The following is a 24,569-nucleotide window of genomic DNA, read 5'->3' on the forward strand; positions in this document are numbered from 1 at the left end:
CATGGTGCATTCAAATTGCCATCGAATAAATGCAATTGGGTTCATTGTCTGTAGCTTTTGCCTGCCCATACCATAACCCCACCATGGGGCACTCTGTTCGCAACGTTGACATCAACAAACCATTCGCCAACACGACGCCATACACTTGGTCTGCAGTTGTGAGATCGGTTGGAAGTACTGCCAAATTCTCTAAAACGACGTTGGAGGCGGCTTATGTTAGAGAAATGAATCTGGCAACAGCTCTGGTGGACATTCCTGCAGTCAACACGCCAATTGCACACCCCCTAAACTTTTTGTGGCATTGTGTTGTGTGACAAAACTGAACATTTTAGTGGTCTTTTATTGTCCCCAGCACAAGGTGAACCTGTGTAATGATCATGCTGATAATCAGCTTCTTGATATGACACCTGTTATGTGGATGGATTATCTTGGCAAAGGAGAAATGCTCACTAACAGGTATGTAAACAAGTTTGTGCACAATTTGAGATAAGCTTTTTGTGCGTATGGAAAATTGTTGGGATCTTTTATTTCACCTCATAAAACATGGGAAGGAAAAGGTTATGTTACGGAGAAAATGTGCCTAATATCTGCAGCCAAAATATTTTACTCAGTATAAATGTGCTGCCGCCTACAAGGTGCTTATCTTATTCTAAACCTAGCCATTCTCTCTATGAACACTTTGGACAGAAGAACAGTGAGGTCCACACAGTCATGTTAACCTATATGATAAAGTAAAACATAACAGATAGCTTGGTGTTTATTTATTTTTGACTAATGATTAATGTGTTTGGTAAATGGTTGAAGCATCATCAGTCAAAGGGGAAGCTTAGTTAAAACCTCTACGGGATCGGTGTCCCTATAACGGGATGGTTGAGCTAACGTGCGCTTATGTGATTAGCATGAGGTTGTAAGTAACAGCAAACTTTCCAGGACATAGACATGTCTTATATGGGCAGAAAACTTCAATTCTTGTTAATCTAACTGCCCTGTCCAATTTACAGTAACTATTACAGTGAAGAAAATACCATGACATTGTTTGAGGAGTGCACAACAACAAAACGTTTACCACGGCAACTGGTTTGATACATTCACCTCTGAAGGTAAATAATGTACTTACATTCAGTATTCTTGCTCTGATTTGTCATCCTGAGGGTCCCAGAGATAATGTAATTTATCAAACAAACATATGCTACATTTTTATAGTCAAGTGTAGGAAATGGGTTCTACAGTTTGAACCCCTGCTGTCTCTGGCTCCACACCCACCCCGCCCAGCCTTCTAGATGTGTCTAAGTTAGTGTATTAGCTAATGATCCATCATGTATGACATTCCTGGGAGCGTGTAAACTTAAATGTTGTATTACCATATCATTTTTGTATGTTCTCTATAGTTATGTACTTGGAAATGTATCAATTGACCAATTCGGCACACTTGATACAAAATATTGTCCAGTATTGCAATGCTTCACTGGATCAATCTTTAACTTTGCACACACACTGCTCCCATCTAGTGGCCAAAATCTAAATTGCGCCTAAACTGCAATATTATATTATGGCCTTTCTCTTGCATTTCAAAGATGGAACAATTTTTTTTATATAAAACGCATGTTTTTTTTGTATTATCTTTTACCAGATCTAATGTGTTATATTCTCCTACACGAATTGCATATTTCCACAAACTTCAAAGTGTTAACTTTCAAATGGTATCAAGCATATGCATATCCTTGCCTCAGGTCCTGAGCTACAGGCAGTTAGATTTGGGTATGTCATTTTAGGCAGAAATTGGAAAAAAAGGGTTTGATCCCTTAACACTAGGCAGAGTTTGATCTGTTAGCCTAAGTCTAAATAGCTCACATTTAAATGCCCATTCACCAACATGCTAACTAAAACAGTGTCATCAATATACTGTGGATCTGTGAAGTGTGGTGGTAAACCTGCCTTTCAACTACGAGAAAAAACTTGCATTTGAATAATTTAATTGTCTTTATCGCCAACGTCTATCTTGGCCCAATTAAATCCATAATACTTTGAACTGGGGATTGAGTAAATTATTGTGATGTTCATGAGCAGTCGGACATCTGAACATGGTGTGGGGACATGAGTAATTAAGCCAAGTGGAACTGTAATTCAGAGAATCACAGATATTAATCTGCAGGGTAATGACATGGGACATGTCCCAAATGGCACCCTTTTCTCAATATAGTGCACTACTTTTGACTAGAGCCCTATGGGCCCTGAAGAATATGGTGCCATTTGGGCCACAGCCATGCTTACCCAAATACTAGTGTTGTACCATATAAATCAGGTCAGCTCTAATTACATTAATAGAGCCATCATGAATCAGAGTCATATTAGGCCCATTAGCCATCTTATCTTGTAATTACATGGTGCATCTAGACTACTGAACAACGTGAGTGCAGATTTAAGAAGACAGCAGCACACAATCTGAGACGATAAGAATGTAAAAGATAGTCAAATGTATCAGTCAGGGAGAAGTTATATAAATCTCCATCCAGCCTTTATTCTCCATTTACTCCGAATTATCTCAAATAACTTACCTCAAATGAAAAGTGGCATGTCCCATTAAAAGTTAAGACCAATTCTGATATAAAATCACATTATTACTAGCCACAACCTCTTGGACAGAAGTTGGTCTACTACACTAATGCTAGGTCTTTCTATAAAGTACTCAGCCAGTCTAACTTACTTTTAGGAAGTGTGTCCGGTGTTAACAGCTGTGTAGGTTGAAGATAAAAAGGTTAAGAGAAAGTATTAACTCCATGCAAAAGTGTTCGAAAATAAACAACTTTATTGGACCAGCGCTGGAGAAGAAAAAAATATATACAAATAGACATACGCTGAACAAAAATAAACACAACAATTTCTTTCCTGAGTTACTGGTCATTTAAGGAAATCAGTCAATTTAAATAAATTAGGCCTTGATCAATAGATTTCACATGACTGGACTGGGGTGGAGCCCTGTAATATAAATACCCCTCAGTACCCCACCCCCAACCCCCCTCAGACAATCCCACAGGTGAAGAAGCCGGATGTGGAGGCCCACGTGGTCTGCGGTTGTGAGGCCGGTTAGACGTACAGCCAAATTCTCTAAAACAACGTTGGAGGCTGCTTATGGTAGAGAAATTAACATTAAATTCTCTGGCAACAGCTCTGGTGGACATTCCTGCAGTCAGCATGCCAATTGCACCCTCCCTAAAAACTTGATATATCTGTGGGATTGGGTTGTCTGACAAAATTGCACATTTTAGTGGCCTTTTATTGTCCACATCACAAGGTGCACCGGTGTAATGATCATGCTGTTTAACCAGCTTCTTGATATGCCACACCTGTCAGGTGGATGGATTATCTTGGCAAAGGAGAAATGCTCACAAACAGGGATGTAAACAAATTTGTGCACAATATTTGAGAGAAATAACCTTTTTGTGCGTCTAGAACATTTCTGGGATTTTTTATTTCAGTTCATGAAACATGGGACCAACACCTTAAATGTTGCGTTTATATTAGGTATGTTAGCGGTTTACCGTTATCGGTTAGCTGACGAAAACACATTTGACCAGTCATGGTTACCGGTCTATAGTGTAATTTGCATAATTTTGTATAATTAAATTGGCTCGTGTGTATTTTTGTTAGTCGTCATGCATTCTTATTTATCACACGCGCACAGCATACAGAGCCTAGTTTGAGGAGTGGAATAGTCTACCACCTGTCAGACAGTGCAAGAGTAGCTCAAAAAGTCTAAGCTAATGGAGTGAAACCTGCATTTGTAAGCCCAGTCATTGCACAACAATTTAAATGCAATCGCGTGGTGGCCACGGTTAAAAGGAGCTATTTTTTACTCTCAATTTCAACTCATAATTAAAGCACGCCTCCCATTCGCCATTCGGGTGTATAGACTATAGCCTGCCTACCATTGACTATGAGCGCGTCACCCACCACTTTGGAATGTGAGCTTGAGGCAGTATAATTGTTTGAAACCTGAATGTTTTACTTTATTTCAAATGAGGCATGTCTTACCTTGCTTCAAAGTAGCCTTGCAAAAACCATCTACAAACATGGAGGCAATTATTCTCTAAGACTTCCTCATGCCATTAACCAGCATTTCTCTCCTGTTCTATTGGTTTTCATGTCAACTTTCTTTCGTTGTACGGAAGCCCAAGGCACAATCCTAGTCATATTAGCAACCTATCATAGTTGTTGCTTTAAGATTCCCCCTATTTCCAAGTTTCTAACAGAGATTTTAATCTGTCACAACTGCTCGCATTATGTTTAGAATAGTGTTTTCTAATTGCATTTTGGCCAATGTTTGAAAATAATTTTATTAGCTGCTTCATTACAGGAGTTGCATGTTCAATAATAGGTTATAGCCTTTGAACTGTAAGACGATCGGCTTGCTATTGTTGCATGTTTCCATTAAGCTCTTCATGAAAAATGTCCGGTCCATGTATGTATGTATGCATGTATGTATGTATGTATGTATGCATAGTATCAGCGAGGACTGGGCCTTCCCTGTGGCTCAGTTGGTAGAGCATGGTGTTTGCAACGCCAGCATGGTGTGTGCAACGCCAGGGTTGTGGGTTCGATTCCCACGGGGGGCCAGTACAAAAACTAAAAATGCATGAAATGTATGCATTCACTACTGTAAGTCGCTCTGGATAAGAGCGTCTGCTAAATGACTAAAATGTAAAATGAAGAGGCAAAGCGAGATATTTCACTTTTGCCAAAATCTGTCCAAAATAAGCCTAATACGTTTCTATGGGCTTATTTTGTGCCTAAGCTTGTCGCCTGCCTTCCCACCTTGGGCCGACTCCCGTTGTTAGGGCGGAAACATAAGCATCTTGTCATTATATACAGATCTCTAATAGTATTTTCTGTTGGTAAGGTCACTTAACAGTTTTATTAAATTTAACTGTTTGTTGACCGCTTAATGAGGGTCTGTTAGTCATCTGCATCCTTAATTTCTATTTTTTTCAGTGAATATTAATATACTGCTCAAAAAAATAAAGGGAACACTTAAACAACACATCCTAGATCTGAATGAAAGAAATAATCTTATTAAATACTTTTTTCTTTACATAGTTGAATGTGCTGACAACAAAATCACACAAAAATAATCAATGGAAATCCAATTTATCAACCAATGGAGGTCTGGATTTGGAGTCACACTCAAAATTAAAGTGGAAAACCACACTACAGGCTGATCCAACTTTGATGTAATGTCCTTAAAACAAGTCAAAATGAGGCTTAGTAGTGTGTGTGGCCTCCACGTGCCTGTATGACCTCCCTACAACGCCTGGGCATGCTCCTGATGAGGTGACGGATGGTCTCCTGAGGGATCTCCTCCCAGACCTGGACTAAAGCATCCGCCAACTCCTGGACAGTCTGTGGTGCAACGTGGCGTTGGTGGATGGAGCGAGACATGATGTCCCAGATGTGCTCAATTGGATTCAGGTCTGGGGAACGGGCGGGCCAGTCCATAGCATCAATGCCTTCCTCTTGCAGGAACTGCTGACACACTCCAGCCACATGAGGTCTAGCATTGTCTTGCATTAGGAGGAACCCAGGGCCAACCGCACCAGCATATGGTCTCACAAGGGGTCTGAGGATCTCATCTCGGTACCTTATGGCAGTCAGGCTACCTCTGGCGAGCACATGGAGGGCTGTGCGGCCCCTCAAAGAAATGCCACCCCACACCATGACTGACCCACCGCCAAACCGGTCATGCTGGAGGATGTTGCAGGCAGCAGAACGTTCTCCACGGCGTCTCCAGACTCTGTCACGTCTGTCACGTGCTCAGTGTGAACCTGCTTTCATCTGTGAAGAGCACAGGGCGCCAGTGGCGAATTTTCCAATCTTGGTGTTCTCTGGCAAATGCCAAACGTCCTGCACGGTGTTGGGCTGTAAGCACAACCCCCACCTGTGGATGTCGGGCCCTCATACCACCCTCATGGAGTCTGTTTCTGACCGTTTGAGCAGACACATGCACATTTGTGGCCTGCTGGAGGTCCTTTTGCAGGGCTCTGGCAGTGCTTCTCCTGCTCCTCCTTGCACAAAGGCGGAGGTAGCGGTCCTGCTGCTGGGTTGTTGCCCTCCTACGGCCTCCTCCACGTCTCCTGATGTACTGGCCTGTCTCCTGGGTGCGCCTCCATGCTCTGGACACTACGCTGACAGACACAGCAAACCTTCTTGCCACAGCTGGCATTGATGTGCCATCCTGGATGAGCTGCACTACCTGAGCCACTTGTGTGGGTTGTAGACTCCGTCTCATGCTACCACTAGAGTGAAAGCACCGCCAGCATTCAAAAGTGACCAAAACATCAGCCAGGAAGCATAGGAACTGAGAAGTGGTCTCAGTCCCCACCTGCAGAACCACTCCTTTATTGGGGGTGTCTTGCTAATTTCCTATAATTTCCACCTGTTGTCTATTCCATTTGCACAACAGCATGTGAAATTTATTGTCAATCAGTGTTGCTTCCTAAGTGGACAGTTTGATTTCACAGAAGTGTGATTGACTTGGAGTTACATTGTGTTGTTTAAGTGTTCCCTTTATTTTTTTGAGCAGTGTATATAAAAATATTATTTTCCACTTTGATGGAGAACTAACACAATCGTAGTGAATTTCAGCTAACTACTCAGCAAACACATTGCCTAACTGTTTTACTGTCGTTCTATTCAGAATTTTAAATGAATTATCTACAGCCACTTTACTACTTGATTTCCCCATTGCAGGTCACAGTTTCAATGCTAATCCTGTAGAATCAGCAACAGTGCTGGTCTAACCCTGTCACATGGAATTATTACGTTGTCTTAACTCGCATTTTTTCGACCTATGCATGCAGCTCTGAACCACTGGAGTGGCTGGCTGACTGGCGGTTGTGTTACCTTGTCGATCGTCCCATTGTCCTCAGGAGGGAGTAGAGTATCCTGGGCAGGGGGTGGAGGCTGAGGGGCATCCTGTGCTCGGAGGCAACAGAAAAGCGCTTTGAAGATATTCCGGCTCCGAGGCTTCTTTGGGGAAGATTTGTTCACCTGGCCTAGGGAGAGAAGGAACAAACTAATATTAACACATGGAGAAATGTGTAAATAAACTCATGGAAGGTGAAACCCCATATGGGCCATCCCAAACCTAGACTAATAAGAGATAGTGCTGTTATATGGGATTAAAGGACAAAAATGTAATCCCCTACAACCTCCCCCTTACCCCTAAACAGACATCTCTGGGACTACATTAATTTGCACTCGAGTCTTCCAGTCAATCTCAAATCAGTAACAAACACCCACAACAAGTAGGCCTACAATAACTGACACCCCTAATTGGTACTAATCCTTTTATCACCCTCTCTAATAGAGGTCGACCGATTAATCGGGAATGGCGGATTAATTAGGGCCGATTTCAAGTTTTCATAACAATCGGTATTTTTGGCCACCGATTTGCCGATTATTTTTTTTACACCTTTATTTAACTAGGCAAGTCAGATTAAGAACACATTCTTATTTTCAATGATGGCCTAGGAACGGGGGTTAACTGCCTTGTTCAGGGGGGGATTCGGGGATTCGTTTTTGCAACCTTCCGGTTACTAGTCCAACGCTCTAACCACCTGCCTTACATTGCACTCCACGAGGAGCCTGCATGGCAGGCTGACTACCTGTTACGCGAGGGCAGCAAGAAGCCAAGGTAAGTTGCTAGCTAGCATTAATCTTATCTTATAAAAAACGATCAATCTTAACATAATCACTAGTTAACTACACATGGTTGATGATATTACTAGTTTATCTAACGTGTCCTGCGTTGCATATAATCGATGCGGTGCCTGTTAATTTCTCATCGAATCACAGCCAACTTCGACAAACGGGTGATGATTTAACAAGCGCATTTGCGAAAAAAGCACAGTCGTTGCACCAATGTACCTAACCATAAACATCAATGCCATTCTTTAAAATCAATACGCAAGTATATATTTTTAAACCTGCATATTTAGTTAATATTGCCTGCTAACATGAAATTGTGTCACTGCCCTTGCGTTCATTGCCAGGCTCGTTGCGAACTAATTTGCCAGAATTTTACGTAATTATGACATACCATTGCACAACCTTCAATGTAACAGGAATATTTAGACTTAGGGATGCCACCCGTTAGATAAAATACGGAACGGTTCCATATTTCACTGAAAGAAAAAAACTTTTGGTTTTCGAGATGATAGTTTCCGGATTCGACCATACTAATGACCTAAGGCTCGTATTTCTGTGTGTTAATTATAATATAATAAAGTCTATGATTTGATAGAGCAGTCTGACTGAGCGGTGGTAGGCACCAGCAGGCTCGTAAGCATTCATTCAAACAGCACTTTTGTGCGTTTTGCCAGCAGCTCTTCGCAATGCATTGCGCTGTTTATGACTTCAAGCCTGTCAACTCCCAAGATTAGGCTGGTGTAACCGATGTGAAATGGCTAGTTAGTTAGCGGGTGCACGCTAATAGCGTTTCAAACTTGGAATAGTTGTTCCCCTTGCTCTACATGGGTAACGCTGCTTCGAGGGTGGCTGTTGTCGATGTGTTCCTGGTTCGAGCCCAGGTAGGAGCGAGGAGAGGGACAGAAGCTATACTGTTACACTGGCAATACTAAAGTGCCTATAAGAACAGCCAATAGTCAAAAGGTATATGAAATACAAATCGTATAGAGAGAAATATTCCTATAATAACTACAACCTAAAACTTTTTACCTGGGAATATTGAAGACTCATGTTAAAAGGAACCACCAGCTTTCATATGTTCCCATGTTCTGAGCAAGGCACTTAAACGTTAGCTTTCTTACATGGGACATATTGCACTTTTACTTTCTTCTCCAACACTTTTTTTTGCATTATTTAAACCAAATTGAACATGTTTCATTATTTATTTGAGGCTAAATAGATTTTATTGATGTATTATATTAAGTTAAAATAAGTGTTCATTCAGTATTGTTGTAATTGTCATTATTACAAATAAATAAAAAAAATAAAAAAAATCAGCTTTTTTTGGTCCTCCAATCGGTATCGGTGTTGAAAAATCATAAATCGGTCGACCTCTACTCTCTAATAACTAGTATAACCTTAGGGCTGGTTTCCCAGACACAGATTGAGCTTAGTCCTGGACTAAAAAGTTATTTCAATTAAGATTCTCCAATTAGCATGTTTTTTAGTCCAGGACTACGACAAATCTGTGTCCAGGAAACCGCCCTGGCCATAATGTGCCTTCCGTATCCCTTTCTAGAGGAGAATCCTGTTTCCACTAGAATAGATCCATCAGGCCTGGTCTTTACCAGGGCTAATAGATCAGAGCAGAGAGGAAACTGATCCTGCTCTCTGTATGGGTCTATTTCTGCATAGCCACAGTTCACTGGGCCTGATAGAAGAGGAGGGAGTCGGCTCCATTTACACACTCAGGCATCAGAGGCACAAGAGGACATAAAAACTGACTAACTCACAAAAAGCACCCTATTGCCCATGTAGTGCACTATGGGCCCTGGTCAAAGGTAGAGCACTAAATAGGGAATAGGGGGCCATTTGGGACGCAGCCAGACTCAAGAGGAGGCTACAGTCAACAAGCGCTGACAAACATATAAAAGGTGTAATATGTAGAAATCCCTCTGCCATGTCCTCATTGCTAAAATTCTAAGTTTTCCTTATTTCAGTTTGTGACAAAAAAAGGCAATGCATAGTTAAGAGAATAATTGTACCATCTAAACCGCTGTGAAATGTATTATCAATAAATAAAAATATTGTATTTTCAGCTGTTTGAAGTTGGTGTAAAAAACAATGTAAAAGTGGCTTAAACGAAACCGGAAGCATAGAAATAGAGCACATAGAACAGATCTACTGCTTCTTAGACTTGGTTTCAATGAGAATGACATCTGTAACTCACATTTCTATGTGAATTTGGTCAGGTCACCCAAAAAGTTAGATATTGCAGCTTTAATGACAGTTAATGTATTTTATTAGACAAATGCCGACTATACCAGGCGTTAGGGTTGGGCAGTATCCAGATTTTCACATCGTCATACCGTCCTTATCTCATTTCGGGATTTACGGCTTAGTACACAAGGGGGTGCCAAAAAAACAAAGACCATTGGGCGTCTATTACCAGAATGCTAACAAAATTAGCACAAATAATACAGAATTTCTATGGAAGCTGCTAGCTAAATAAGCTAACAAGTGCAAACTAAAATAAACAAATTCCAAAGACAGGCAATCCAGCTCAAAGGTATGCATGTATAGGAGCTACGAAATGTCATTTTTGGTGAGTTTGGACATTTACAAGCGAATGTGAACGAGAGATTGTGGAAATTGACAAAGTTTTAAAGCATGCTTTTCTGAAGGAAGAACAGTAGCGTGTACACACTGTCTGTGTGGAGTGTGGGAGTTCTTAGGGCAAAGGCCCTGCCGGCTCAGCTCCTAGAAGATTGGGAGGAGCAGAGCGGAGAAAAAAAACAAGGAAATCAAGCTGCAGTGGCAGCTGTACAGAGAACTCATCCAAAGGGCTTTGAAGTCTCAAACACAGCAGAAAGCTAACAATATGATGCCCAGCCACCTTACTAATTCAGCCATTTAATTAAATAACTAGCAAGTTAAACTTAGGGGTCACAAACGCAGAATTCTTTGTTTTTCACACAGGAAATAAAATATTAAAACGCTACAGAACTATCGTGATGCGTTTTGTAAACACAGATCTAAAATGCTTCTTATTGTGATTTCTGATTGGCATCAAACTAATTCTGTGCTTCAGTTTCACTTCTCCACTCGCATGAGAATTCACAAACAAGCATTCCATCAGCAGACAGCACCCTGTCTTGATGTGTAGCTACTTTCTCCGGTACTTTTCTTCAGTGTAATGCCGGATTAACTTTAAGCAAAACATTAGGAAATGTAGCTTGCTACACTCTTTCTATGATAAACATTAGAAATAATGTGACCATGCATTGTTTTTATAAAAAAAATTACTTGCTTTTTCATTGTAAGCTTATTTACTTGTGTGGCTGTCAGCCAAATAGAATTACACTTTCATCTGATGACAATTAAGCTATTTCCTGCCGAATGTGTAGCACTTTGAACTATAGTTGCATGTCCCTGATCACTCTATTGAAAACACTTTCAATATAGAAACGCAACAACCCCTGTCACTACACAGCTGGACTCACCTGATCCCGCTTTCTATGGTTGTGCCATTTACAAACAAACAGGTCTCAACTGTTCTGGGGAACTACGGTAAGCTTCATAATGTAAAATAACGTGATAGGTGAAATGAAGAACGTGATCGGCTTTATCTCCTAACGTATTGCACAAGTTCACTGCAGGTATTTACTTAAAGTAGCTACAAATATTAAAACGTATTGAAAAACCTTCGCATGGCTATTTCCATACCCGGTATACCGCCCAAGCCTACCAGAAGGTGTAAGAGGAAAGCCCCAAAAAATTGTCCGACTCCAGCCACCCAAGCCAGAATGTTCTCTCTGATACAGCATGGCAGGTGGTACCAGTGCACCAAGTCTGGAACCAACAGGACCCTGAACAGCTTCTACCCCCAAGCCATAAGACTTTAAAACAAGACTGCTAAATAGCTAATCAAATAGCTACCTGATTTTTTGCACAAAGTATTACACTGACACCTCAACACACACTACATACGCACGCACACATACACTGACGCCACACCCCCCCACTTTCACACTCACCACATACATTGCTGCTACTGTCTATCCTGTTGCCTAGTCACTTTACCCCTACTTACAGTACATAGCTACCTCAATTACCTTGTACCTCTGCACTTTGACTCAGAACAGGTACTCTCTGTATATAGCCATGATTTTTTACTAATTATTTTTATTTGTTATTCATTGAGTATTTATTGTCACTATTCTATATATATATTTTTTTATCTTATCTTAAAATCTGCATTGTTGGAAAATAACCCTTAAGTAAGCATTTCACTTTTAGTCTACACCTGTGGTCTACAAAGCATGTGACAAATAACATTAGATTTTGATTTGTTTTACTCTGCACCAAAAACAGGCTAGAATTGAAGTTGTTGAGTACGCCAGCTCTCTGAGCGCAGCTACTCCAGTTAGGAGGAGATAAAAAGATGAGTAATTTGTCATTCAAATATATTTAACATGCTCCCTCCTGGATGAGGTGAACACGTGTACACACACTTTGATGTGAATGCCAAGCAGTTTGAGAATGGTCCTCTCACTTATCAGAGTTAAATGATTCCTGAAGTTTCAATAGGCCACATGGTTGGTATGAATGTAAACAGTGCGGGTGTGGTGTGAGGGTGGGGAGTGGGGAGTCACAGCGAGGCGCTACTAGCCACTATCTTAATTGAAGACTACAATCTTGTTGCTTGCCCTCATTACGCACGCCATGTATCTCTAAGTGGAACACTTAAGTGTAACATTTCTCCACTTATAGAGATAGTAAGCACATGAAGCATGGAAATGTAGACTAAACATGTTAGATAGACTATTATAAAATCGGATAGATCCACCTGAAACAGGAGCTAGTCGATTTTAAACTCATGTCTGTGTAGTATTCTTTAGCCTACATATCACTCCCACTTTGTGATACAAACTCAGTTAATACAAACCTAGGTGAATTGCAACACTAGGCTGAATTCAAAAACTCTCCCCCCTCCCCTGCCTATCATTTACATTTAACATTGCGGACTCATGCTTTGAGCCTTTTACTTTCAGTTTTTGTCCACCAGCTTCAGCTGTAAAAACTATATTTTTTGTAATTGAAAATGTATTTCACAGCGATTTAGATGATGCAAGGATTCCATACACTATTCAGTGCTTGTTTTCTCAGATTAAGCTAACTGAAATTGAGCGAACAGTGTAGCAACCAGGAAATTACATAGCAATTTCAACATTGGCGCTTGATCCGATTTCCACTAGATAACACAGACAAGGGCAAAACAGCTTTCCCATTTTCCCCAAATTAGTAGGCGAATATCACAGCCAACCACAACACTGGCGGGTAAGTAACACTGAAACACAATCATTCCACTATTACTGCAGATATATTATGGACATTTTCTGAAATTACAATGTTAAAACTATTTTTTAAATCCTGTGTAGCATATCATACTTTTGGACTTAGATTGACACAGCAGGCCTAGCCTATCAGTAGATTTGGATTTCCCAAATAAACTCATCAACCCAGTTTTATCCGACATATTCTCAACTACAGGCATGAAGCTGCTGCAAAGTACACAAGTTGGCTACACTGGAACTGGGTTCAACTTCACAACTGAAACTCATCCTACTGTCACTGTCCTGTCTGTTCCCTACAGCGTACATGACTACTGACAATGCTGTCATAAGCATGTTATGTCTCCAATCTTACCTTTTCATAACAGCCGGTCTAGTGTTTGAAAATGTTGAATGGATACTTTTACAGCCATGAGTGACAAAACCAAGCTTTCAAGTAGGGCTGGGTGATATATCGAATTAATTAGATTAATTAAAATGTATGTATTTGCACGGTATTCCAAATGCCTGTATAACAAGAATCAAAAAAAAAATATATATTTTTTTTTTAAATGAGTGTTTATGTCTGCATATTCTCATGTTGTCTTTTTGGTCTTGTCTCCTTTGCTCCATTCTGTGCATTCTCTCTGACAAGCGGTTTTAACTCAGCTTGGCCCAACAGAAAATCGGTCATATGGACACTGAAAGACATTATTTTACTGTAATAGAAGAGTAGTTAACCTTTCTAACGATACCCTTTGTCTCAACTCCTCAAATTGCGTACAGAGCAGACTACTAAAACAGGAGTATCAATGAAAATTGATTCTGGAAAATTCATGCTCAGTTTGTCGCTAGCTGTCTAGTCTGTTTTATAAATGGGCAACAAGCATAAAACAATTATATGGAATTGGCAACTCGTTCGCATTCTGAGAAATAAGGTAGGCCACTTGATTTCAGCATCTGAACAAAGTGAAGAGGCTAGCATGCTGTTCAAAAAGTTGGAGACGGACAGAAGGGTGTGCTCATAACAACTCAACAGTTCTACCTTGTTAGCTAGCACATAGATCCAAGTTGGCTAAACTTGAAATATAAAGATTAGCTGGCACATGGGCTTGTGCTTATGAGATTGTTTAGGAGACCTGGGTTAATTTTATATCATGTCTGCTACAAAAAAAGTAAGTAATCATTAGCAAATGTGCATTATGCATGGTTCAGGTTAAATGTACAACAAAAATGGCATTTTCATAGACAGATTTGAAAGCCAGATCAGTGAATATTGCAAAAAGCAGGTTAAACAGTTTTGATAAATTAAAGTATTATTAGAAGGTTTATATTTATAGCCTAGGTATAATTTCACAAGCCCTGAATTCATTAGACGATTGCTGACGGGTTTGAAATGCAGTGTATTTGACCCTTAATTGTACAACAAAGCTTATTTAGAGCTTTTTATCCCGATAGATAGCTAGCTCGAAACTAGTAAAAGCATTCCAACAAAAACAGTGATCATGATGACCTCAGACCAAACATGAGAAGTTAGACAATCACAGTACCGTGCTCTCATCGCAAACTGAAAACAAGTCTGTGTCAACCAGAATGTTTCACACACACAGAGGAATCAAATCATTCCACGCAGCCCTATCTTGAAGTGTAACTATCCCCCTAAGCCATACCCCAATAACAGAAGGAATTTACTCCGACATTTCTTATCCCCCCTGCTCAACATGCCATCCTCCAATGTAGCATTGTGGTATGCCTACATTGCTAAGAAACAAACTTCCCCCTCTTTGCCTGTGAGATGTATGCCTATCTGTGCAGGAGAACAAAGGAAGGAGAGTTGATGATAACGCGCAATAACATCCACCCACCCACAAGAGCTCAAGACAATCTGAAAAACAAACATGGATTTTCCCATCTGGACCAGGCAGGACCTTTAATCCGGATCAGAGACAGAGCATTAAAAAAAACACACAATGCCTTCATATCAGCTGCACCATCTCATTCCAGGCTTTTGAATGTTTATCCTTGTCTTTTGGGGTCCTAAAGACAGTGTAGTTACATGGTGGTATGTCTGTGTTATACTTTTAACATATGGGTAGGATACAGGGTAGGGGTGAAGTTACCTGAAATACACAAATATGCTCATCATATATAGCCATCATGACCATCTTTCCTGTCTGTGGCATTAACCAGATCTTATGTTGACTGTCTGTATTGCTTAGCAAAATTAACAAAAGTTAGTTTTTTAAAAAGTAGGGTGTTAGATGATCCGACAAACAATGGACGCTATGCAGAATTCTACAAAAAAAAACGCAGTGAACAAATCTGTTTTCACTAAATGTCAACATGTTCGCCAAAAAATACATAAATCTGAAAAAATGATGTGGCGCTTGTTTACACGTCTAAAAATCGAAATACTGTATGTTATGATATTTATACGATATGAGCCCAAATGTAAATCAACTGCCATGCTAAGAACATTCAAATCTGAGGGACAGCCCCTTTTGTGAAATCCGCGTGTTGATTTGCTCTTTGCGATGGGTATTCTTCAACGTAAGACTGATGTAACATTGTATTGCCAAGAAGTATGGGAAAGTCATGATGGCATGTTTCACGGTAGAGGTCTGCGTGGGACTGATTTGTTCATTCTGCTATCGCTGGACCTGCAGCTTTTCATACCGCACCCTCCCGCACCTGCTGGCTTTCTGTCCGACTTCCACCCTCTACCGCAAGAACTGGTCCTTAACCCAACCGCAGTCCCGCAATTTTATTTGAAGCTTATGAGGCAGCTCACTTGCCAGGCATGGTTCCATCAATTTTGCACCCTATAGGCAATATCAAAATGCGCAAAAATAACCTAGGAAATAGGTTAAATTACCAGAGATTCTCACACGGCCCATTATTAGGCTATCGAATCAATATTTATTGAAAATGAAAAGGTGCAAAATTCACTCACTATGATAGCCTGTGCGCTCATTACACCTTTTCCTTTTAAAATGATCAAATGTTTTGACTGCAACTCAACTCACGTTGGTTGAGCACCCTCCACCTCTTTCCATTATCAATATTTATTTGCAGAAACTGTAGTTAACTATAGTCTAATCATATTTAAGTACATTTCCTTGGAAAGATACTTGCCACACGATTCTCCGTCCATGCATTGGCACTAGGCAGTCTACTTTATTTCAATGAGACCACACATACACTAGGCGCACTTGATCTTGCATGCCAAACTAGAAGAGGAGAGATAGGCTTCTGAACTTGAAGCAGCGAATTCTGAGTGTGTGTGTATAATGCAACAAAGATGTGCTTTTCATACAATAGATTGGCCTAAGCTAAACGCATACAAAGCAGAAAGACGACCATTTCACAAAAACTTTCTTATCCCAAAGTTGTCTGAAGACTCCCTGCTCCCACCCGCAGCATGACAAATGCCGACTGCGCAGCAAAGATCTCCGTCGCGTCCTGCAGAAATGCAGCCCGTTAATTTCACAAACATCTTTTGACTGAAATAAGGTAAAATGTTTTTCCTTCGCTTCTGTCATTCAAATATTTTGACAAGAAAAAGAAACATAGCAGATTACAAATTAGAGCTTTGTAACTACGTTTTGATGTATGGGTTGTCAGGGATTGGTCCAAGTTAATGTCACAACCCCCTTTCTATGACGAGTTCTAGCTTGCTAGCTGTGTGGGAGTGCCTGACGCCATTCGCTTAGGCAACGAGCGGGGCGAGAGGCAGCGTGGCATTGGCTGTATTGTGCCAGCTGCGAATTTTGTGATTGATGATTTTATTCTTTCAATTAAAAACTAGCAGAATTCAGTGGTCACAGCGATACAATTGATAAGAACATAGCCATACTAACCAAAAATAGAACCAACACTTTACAGGTTGGGTTTATATGTTTGAGCTGAAATAAAATAGACATTTTCCATATGCGCAGAAAGCTTATTTCTCTCATATTTTTGTACATCCCTTTTAGAGAGCATTTCTCCTTTACCAAGATAATCCATCCACCTGACAGGTGTGGCATATCAAGAAGCAGATTAAATGGTATAATCATTACACAGGTGCACCTTGTGCTGGGGACAATAAAAGGCCACTAAAATGTGCAGTTTTGTCAGACAACCCAATGCCAATGCCAAGCATGCTGACTGCAGGAATGTCCACCAGAGCTGTTGACAGAGAATTGAACGTTCATTTCTCTATGTCAGTATATTCAACCGGCCTCACAACCGCAGACAATGTGTAACCAACGCCAGCCCAGGACCTCCACATCAGGCTTCTTCACCCTCCAGCATAGTCTATCACCAGCCACCCGGACATCTGATGAAACTGTGGGTTTGCACAACCGAATAATTTCTGCACAAACTGTCAGAAATGTCTCAGGGAAGCGCATTTGCATACTAACCAGGGTCTTGACCTGACTGCAGTTCAGAGTCATAACCAACTTCAGTGGGCAAATGCTCACCTTCAATAGCCACTGGCACGCTGAAGAAGTGTGCTCTTCACAGATGAAACCCGGTTTCAACTGCACCGGGCAGATGTGGGGACAAGAGGTTTGCTGATGTCAACGTTGTGAACAGAGGGCCCCGTGGTGGTGTGGTAATAATATGGGTAGGCATAAGCTACGGACAAGGATAACAATTGCATCTTAGCGATGGCAATTTGAATGCACAGATACCGCGACGAGCTCCTGAGGCCCACTGTCATGCCATTCATCCACCGCCATCACCTCATGTTTCAGTATGATAATGCACGGCATCATGTCGCAAGGATCTGTACACAATTCCTGGAAGCTGAAAATGTCCCAGTTCTTCCATGGCCTGCATACTCACCAGACATGTCTCATGACTGAGCAAGTATGGGATGGTCTGGATTGACATGGACGACAGCGTGTTCCAGTCCCCTCAATATCCAGCAACTTCGCACAGCCATTGAAGAGGAATGGGACAACATTCCACAGGCCACAATAAACAGCCTGATCAACTCTATGCGAAGGAAACGTGTCGTGCCGCATGAGGCAAATGAAACACCAGATACTGACTGGCTTTCTGATACACACCCCTACTTTTTAATTTTTTTTTAAAGGTATGTGACCAACAGATGCATTTAGGTATTCCCAATCATGTGAATTCCATAGATTAGCGCATAATGAATTTATTTCAATAGATTAATTTCCTTATATGAACTGTAACTCAGTAAAATCTTTTTGAAATGGTTGCGTTTATTTTTCTTCAGTGTAAATACCAGTGAATTGAAATTGTGTCTCATCTATCCTTCTGTGCAGCTGGCTAGCAGGCAGCTCACTTTCTCTTCTGAGCCTAGGCTAATTATTTGCTCAAATTGGTGCCGTTCATCTTATCACCAGAGTAACTCATCAAAACCAAAAATAACATTACAATGTAACCCAACTCAGTTGTAGGCTTACCTTAGAAGTAAGCTGTAATTAGACTAGTAGCCTTCTATGCTACAGTTCAGACTTAGTGAGAAGTGTGTGTATGTGTTAGGCAATGTGTGGTGATGCTGAAAAGTCTGTTTTGGGGGGGGGGGGGCTGTGTGGTGTGTGTGTATGCAGGTGGCACAGGGTTAGGTGTATTATTTGGCACTTTAGGCCTAATCAGTTAAGCTACTGAATACAGCCTAACAGTTACTACAGTCATTTCCGGACTATTGAGCGCACCTGAATATAAGCCGCACCCACTGAATTAAAAAATATATATTATTTTGAACATAAATAAGCCGCACATGTCTATAAGCCGCAGGTGCCTACCGGTACATTGAAACAAATTAACTTTACACAGGCTTTAACGAATCACGGCTTGTAACAAAAATAAATAGGCTTTAACGAAACACGGCTTGTAACAAAAAATAAAAAATTAGCAGTAAGCTTTAGTTGTCTTTTTGCACTGAGTCAATTCCTCACGCTGCTGTTTCCAACGTCTTATCATCGACTCATTAAGACCAAGCTCCCGTGCAGCAGCTCTATTTCCTTTTCCAACAGCCAGATCAATCGCCTTCAACTTGAAAACTGCATCATATGCATTTCTCCGTGTCTTTGCCATGATGAGGATGACAAAATGACTACCGTAATCAAAATGATGGGAAGTTTGAGAGCGCTCAATTTAATCTAAACAGTAAACAAAAGTTGTTTGACCTTAACCCGTTCGGCAATTTCATTGGTCTAATGAAAGCTTCATGCCGGCAAAAAACTGAGCACGTCACAGAATGTGTTTTTTGGGAGAAAAAAAAATTGAAAGCGGGAAAAATCCATATATTAGCCGCGTCATTGTTTAAAACCTCTGAGGATACCGTAGGATAGGGGGCGCCACAGCGCATTTTGAAAAAAAATCGTTCCCATTTTCAACGGCCTACTAATCAAACTCAGAAGCTAGGGCATGCATATACTTATTATATATGGATAGAAAACACTCTAAAGTTTCTAAAACTGTTTGAATGGTGTCTGTGAGTATAACAGAACTCAAATGGCAGTCAAATCCCCGAGACCGATTGAAACAGGAAGTGGAATTCTGAATTGTGGACTCGACTTCTCATCTTTCCCTATAAATAACACCGTTAACCATGGTTCAGTGAGCACTTCCTATTGCTTCCACTAGATGTCGCCAGTCTTTTCACAGTGGTTTGAGCCTTATAGAGTCAAAACTCAGTGAATGAGACGAGTTGGAAATTGGTCACAGGGGATGGGCCATCACCATTATGACGCCGGCGGCCATGTCTGCCCCCACCTTTGGAAACGGTTTTAAAGGCCATGAAATCATCCCCCTCGAATCTTATTGGCTCTCTTGGTGTTACAGGCCCTGAAGATTAATGTTTTACAACGTTTGACATGTTTGAACGAACCTACATGCGGGAGAATCGCATTTTATCCGGAACTTCAGCCCTGCGCTTGGAGAGAGCCATAGGACGCGCTACCAACATCAGGCTAATGGAACGTGAAGTATGGACTTTTTGACCGAAAATACATCTGTTGTGGACCTGGGATGCTTTCTGATGAAGACAACTAAAGGTAGGCGATTATTGACAATATTATACAAGATGAGATGTGACATGCGATTGTTTCCAAGATGGCGCCGAGCTCTGTATATTAGCTCATTTTCTGAGTATCGCATCTCCTTTTATCGCAAAGTGTGATTACCCAGTAAAGTTAATTTAAAATCTGGTATGACAGGTGTTCTCAAGAGATATTCATCTATAAATGTTAGATTGACAATATAAATTTAAAAACATCGTTATAGGATAGTAATTTAGGGAAATGTAGCATTGTTTACCGGGACGCTTTTGAGGGGAAATTATTTAGTCAACCTCAGACAGAGATGTAAAATGCTGTTTTTATATATAAATATGACCTTTATTGAACAAAAGAATGCATGCATTGTATAACATGATGTCCTAGGGGTGCCATCTGATGAAGTTTGTAAAAGGTTAGTGCTGCATTTAGCTGTTTTTTGATTATATGTGATGCAAGTGGTTGGTCGGAAAATGGCTATGAAGCTGCTTTTTACGATGGACTCATCTAACATAATCTAATGATTTGCTTTTCCTGTAAAACCTTTTTGAAATCGGACGACGTGGGTCGATTCAGGAGAGGTGTATCTATAAAAAAAAATAATAATAAAAAATTGTAAAAAAAAATTATGATTTTTTTTTTAATGCTAATTGGCGATATGATTTTTCGCTGGATTTTGATCCCGGTGACGGGATGAGACGCTGAAGAGGATAAGCCGCGAGGTTCAAAGCGTGGGAAAAAAGTTGCTGCTTATAGTCCGGAAATTACAGTAATTGGTCAAAATAATCATTTTTGTTCATTATTACTTAATCCCAATTGGATGTACTCTGTTACCATCCCCGGCAAAACATCAATATATGTTAACAATATGACCACCTTACTTTAAATGAGTGGGCTTAACATGCTGTATTTTTCCAATTCCGTACAAAGCAATTACCATATTAAGTAACTAATTTGCATAAAATAGTATAAATATATTTGTATTACTATTTCATAAATTGCTACAAACTCAGTTTTGCATAAAGATATGTTAATATAACCACCCTAGCTTAAATTAGTCATAAATTACTGTAATATCACATTTTAATTTAATAAATGTTACTTTAATTTGGATCATCTCTGTGTTCTACATCAGCCCTGAAAATGTTATAATAATATAACCACCATATCTTGAGACACTGACCAAAATGTGTTGAATTTACAAATCCAGAAAGGTGATTAGGTGCCATTACTGACAAGGGATTAACATTGACCTTTTCCAATAACTTGAAAATAAGATCTCAGCAATGGTAAATCCTATCATCAAGAAATAGTGTTCTATGTTATAAGAAGCTTCTCTATAAAACATGGAATAGAAAGTAGAACACCAGAGCCAAAGTTTTATTTTGTCCCCTAACACCCTAATAAATGGAATCTACTTTGACAGATATTTGCATGACAGCCCATGAATGAAGATTGTAGTTACATCCATGCCAAAAGAAAATTATTTATACAAACTGATATGACAAATTGCCAACAAAGTATGCAATCTGTGACTGTCTGGACAAATAAAACGATCAGGCACATTCCAGACATTACAGTACTTCCAAAACGATCAACACTTGTGTTTCACAGCTTTTCAATTATACAAATATTTAAAATCTATGGAGTGTCTGGCTGACAATATAGGCTAGAATCGATGGTTTGCATAATATTAGCCAACAAGACAGTTGTTGTTGGTAAGTTCGCGGTTAAAACAAAAAAAACAGTATCCAGATGTTCCCTATCCCATGTTATCGTCTGCGCAGGAATAGCACTAACTCGCTACGTTATATTATTTGACTCGCGCGCTGAATGTAAAATGGACACCCACACAGTGGCTAATCTGATTCAGTACAACCAGCAGTTGGGATATCTCCAGTCCATAACCCAAATGTCCGAAACACATTCAACAGGAACCTAAGTAAAATGTTGTTCACATGACAAAACCAACTCAAACCTGTCCTTACATTAATTAGACTGGCGTGTAGCTATTAGCATGCTACTAGCTTAGTAGCAGCCGCTTGATTGCTAGCTAGCAGTTGGCTAGCTAGCTAGTGTCCGAGTCAGCTTGAACAAGATTATATTTAAAAGTGATCACACTGCGCCAATAAACCCGAGGATTTACCTGTCTTGGACGGCAGTTGACTATCTTCTTTCTGCACTTGAGTGATAATAGAACTTTCCATCTAACAAATGCACAGCCCCTCAAAGTCCAATCCGTTCCCCCAATTCGCAGGTAGCTACTTTCAACATTCAGCTAGCTGGTTAGCAATTGCGCTTACCAACCCGTTGGTATCCTAAAATATTTAGATAAAAAACGGTTTTTCTCGTGGCAATTGCAGCTAGCTGCCGCTATCTTTCCACGTTCAAGCTACCCAATTTGTCTCATGCATTTAACACGAAGTATATTATTGTAACGCCAAGGTCCCCTCTGACAACTAGCTAACACTAGGCAAGTCCTCGCTATTGCTCCAACATGGAGAATCCAGGATAAAAAAAGCAAAACAACTGAGGGGAAATGGCAGGGGCCGGTTTCAAGTTCCCCTTACTACTGATAAACAACCCTGGCGACCATAATCTCCAATAAGAAAACGGAAAATATATTGGTCAAATAATTCATTAACTTGGTCCAAAGAAAGAATAGGTGTGTCTGATTAATAATGGATTGTTTTCGTTTATCGAATGCTTTGTTTTTTCTCTTCTGGGGATTTCAGGGGCGCCTTGAAACTGCTCGTCGTCGCGGATTGGATCTCGTAGAAGTGGGAGTACCACAGGCATTCTTCTCAACCCGCTTCGTCCTGAGCGCATTCCTGTGTGGTTAGTGCTATCCAGAATCCATTGGAACGTCCCTACTCTAAACCAACCCTAACCTTAACCATTTTAAATTCAATTTATATTCAACATTGGACGTCCCAAGGATCCCGGATAGCAACGATTTCCTGTGTTCGCTCATAGCCTCATCAAATATACTGTATTATCGATATAGCATGCAAAACGTGTTTAATATCCTAAACTTATTTATTTCATTGCATATTTACATGCTGAATATTATTCCAAATGCTATTTATTTATTTTACAGTAAATGTATGTATATGACGTAGTAGACCTATTTGGTTGAAGCCTATAGGCCTATTGACAAAATGATCACCAACTATCTGCAGCTACGGAGAACAAAGGAATAAATTACTACCATGTGAAACATTTGAACTAAAGACTATAAAGGCAGCAGACTTTTTCGTTTTGACCATGTGCATCACCAATCTTTTGATTACAAACCACATTTTAGATTTATCATATAGGCTAAAATTAGCTACCTCTTTACATTTCAATCATTTAGAAGAGGAGCGTAATTAGGGAGAGACAGGAGTAATTAGGGTTAAGTGCCTTGCTCAAGGGCACATCAACAGAGGTTTCAACTAGTCGGCTCGGGCATTCGAAGCTACTCTACCTGCTGGCCGTTAAGAATCCTAAAGCATAACTAAATCATTCAAACCGGGAGAGGCACGGATCACAGATGACCAGTAATTAAAAATTATCATCAGTCATAACAGTAAAATAAAACAAAGCCTTTGCTGAGGCATTCAGAAGACCAAATGTATTTTATCCATTTCTTATCACCTAATTCTCTTGCCTTTGATTGATGGCCTATATTATATTTTCAAACTAGAGTATGATTGTGGTAATACAAACACTTTATTTGAAAATATCTGCAAATAAACGGATTATAAACATCATGTACATTATTATGTAATCTTAGGTACATTATTATAAATGAGTGTTTGAATTTGACATGAATAACTATATTTAACAAAAGTAAATACAGTGCATTCGGAAACTATTCAGACCCCTGGACTTTTTCCAAAAAAATTTACGTTACAGCCTTATTCTAAAATGGATTAAATAAATAAAAATCCTCAATCTACACACAATACCCCATAATGACAAAGCGAAAACAGGTTGTTAGAAATTTTAGCAAATGTATTAAAAATAAAAAACAGACCTTATTTACATAGGTATTTAGACACTTTGCTATGAGACTCGAAGTTGAGCTCAGGTACATCCTGTTTCCATTGATCATCCTTGAGATGTTTCTACAACTTGATTGGAGTCCACCTGTGGACATGATTTGGAAATGCACACACTTGTCTATATAAGGTTCCACGGTTGACAGTGTATGTCAGAGCAAAAACCAAGCCATGAGGTCAAAGGAATCGTCCGTAGAGCTCCAAGACAGGATTGTGTCAAGGCACAGATCTGGGGAAGGGTACGAAAACATTTCCGCAGCACTGAACGTCCATTCTTAAATGGAAGAAGTTTGGAACCACCAAGACTCCTCCAAGAGCTGGTCGCCCGGCCAAACTGAGTAATCGGGGGAGAAGGGCCTTGGTCAAGGAAGTGACCAAGAACCCGATGGTTACTCTTGACAGAGCTCTAGAGTTCCTCTGTGGAGATGAGAGAATCTTCCAGAAGAACAACGATCTCTGAAGCACTCCACCAATCAGGCCTTTGT

General features: G+C 40.2%; 1 protein-coding gene across 2 annotated transcripts in view; it reads right to left on the reverse strand.

Moving 5' to 3' along the window:
* Positions 1-22,533, reverse strand: part of LOC106583267 (carboxy-terminal domain RNA polymerase II polypeptide A small phosphatase 2) — a 34,447-nt gene extending 11,914 nt beyond the window's left edge. For both annotated transcript variants that reach the window (XM_014167219.3, XM_014167220.3), the window contains exons 1-2: positions 22,185-22,533; positions 6,898-7,049 (exon numbers count right to left, since the gene is read on the reverse strand). In XM_014167219.3, coding sequence (XP_014022694.1) covers positions 6,898-7,049; positions 22,185-22,245 — 213 coding nt within the window. In that variant the 5' untranslated portion in view covers positions 22,246-22,533. The remainder of the gene's footprint in view (positions 1-6,897; positions 7,050-22,184) is intronic.
* Between the last annotated feature and the right edge of the window lie 2,036 nt (positions 22,534-24,569).

Source organism: Salmo salar, chromosome 22 (assembly GCF_965601325.2).
Source record: "Salmo salar chromosome 22, fSalSal1, whole genome shotgun sequence".
In the NCBI taxonomy this organism is placed as follows: domain Eukaryota; kingdom Metazoa; phylum Chordata; class Actinopteri; order Salmoniformes; family Salmonidae; genus Salmo; species Salmo salar.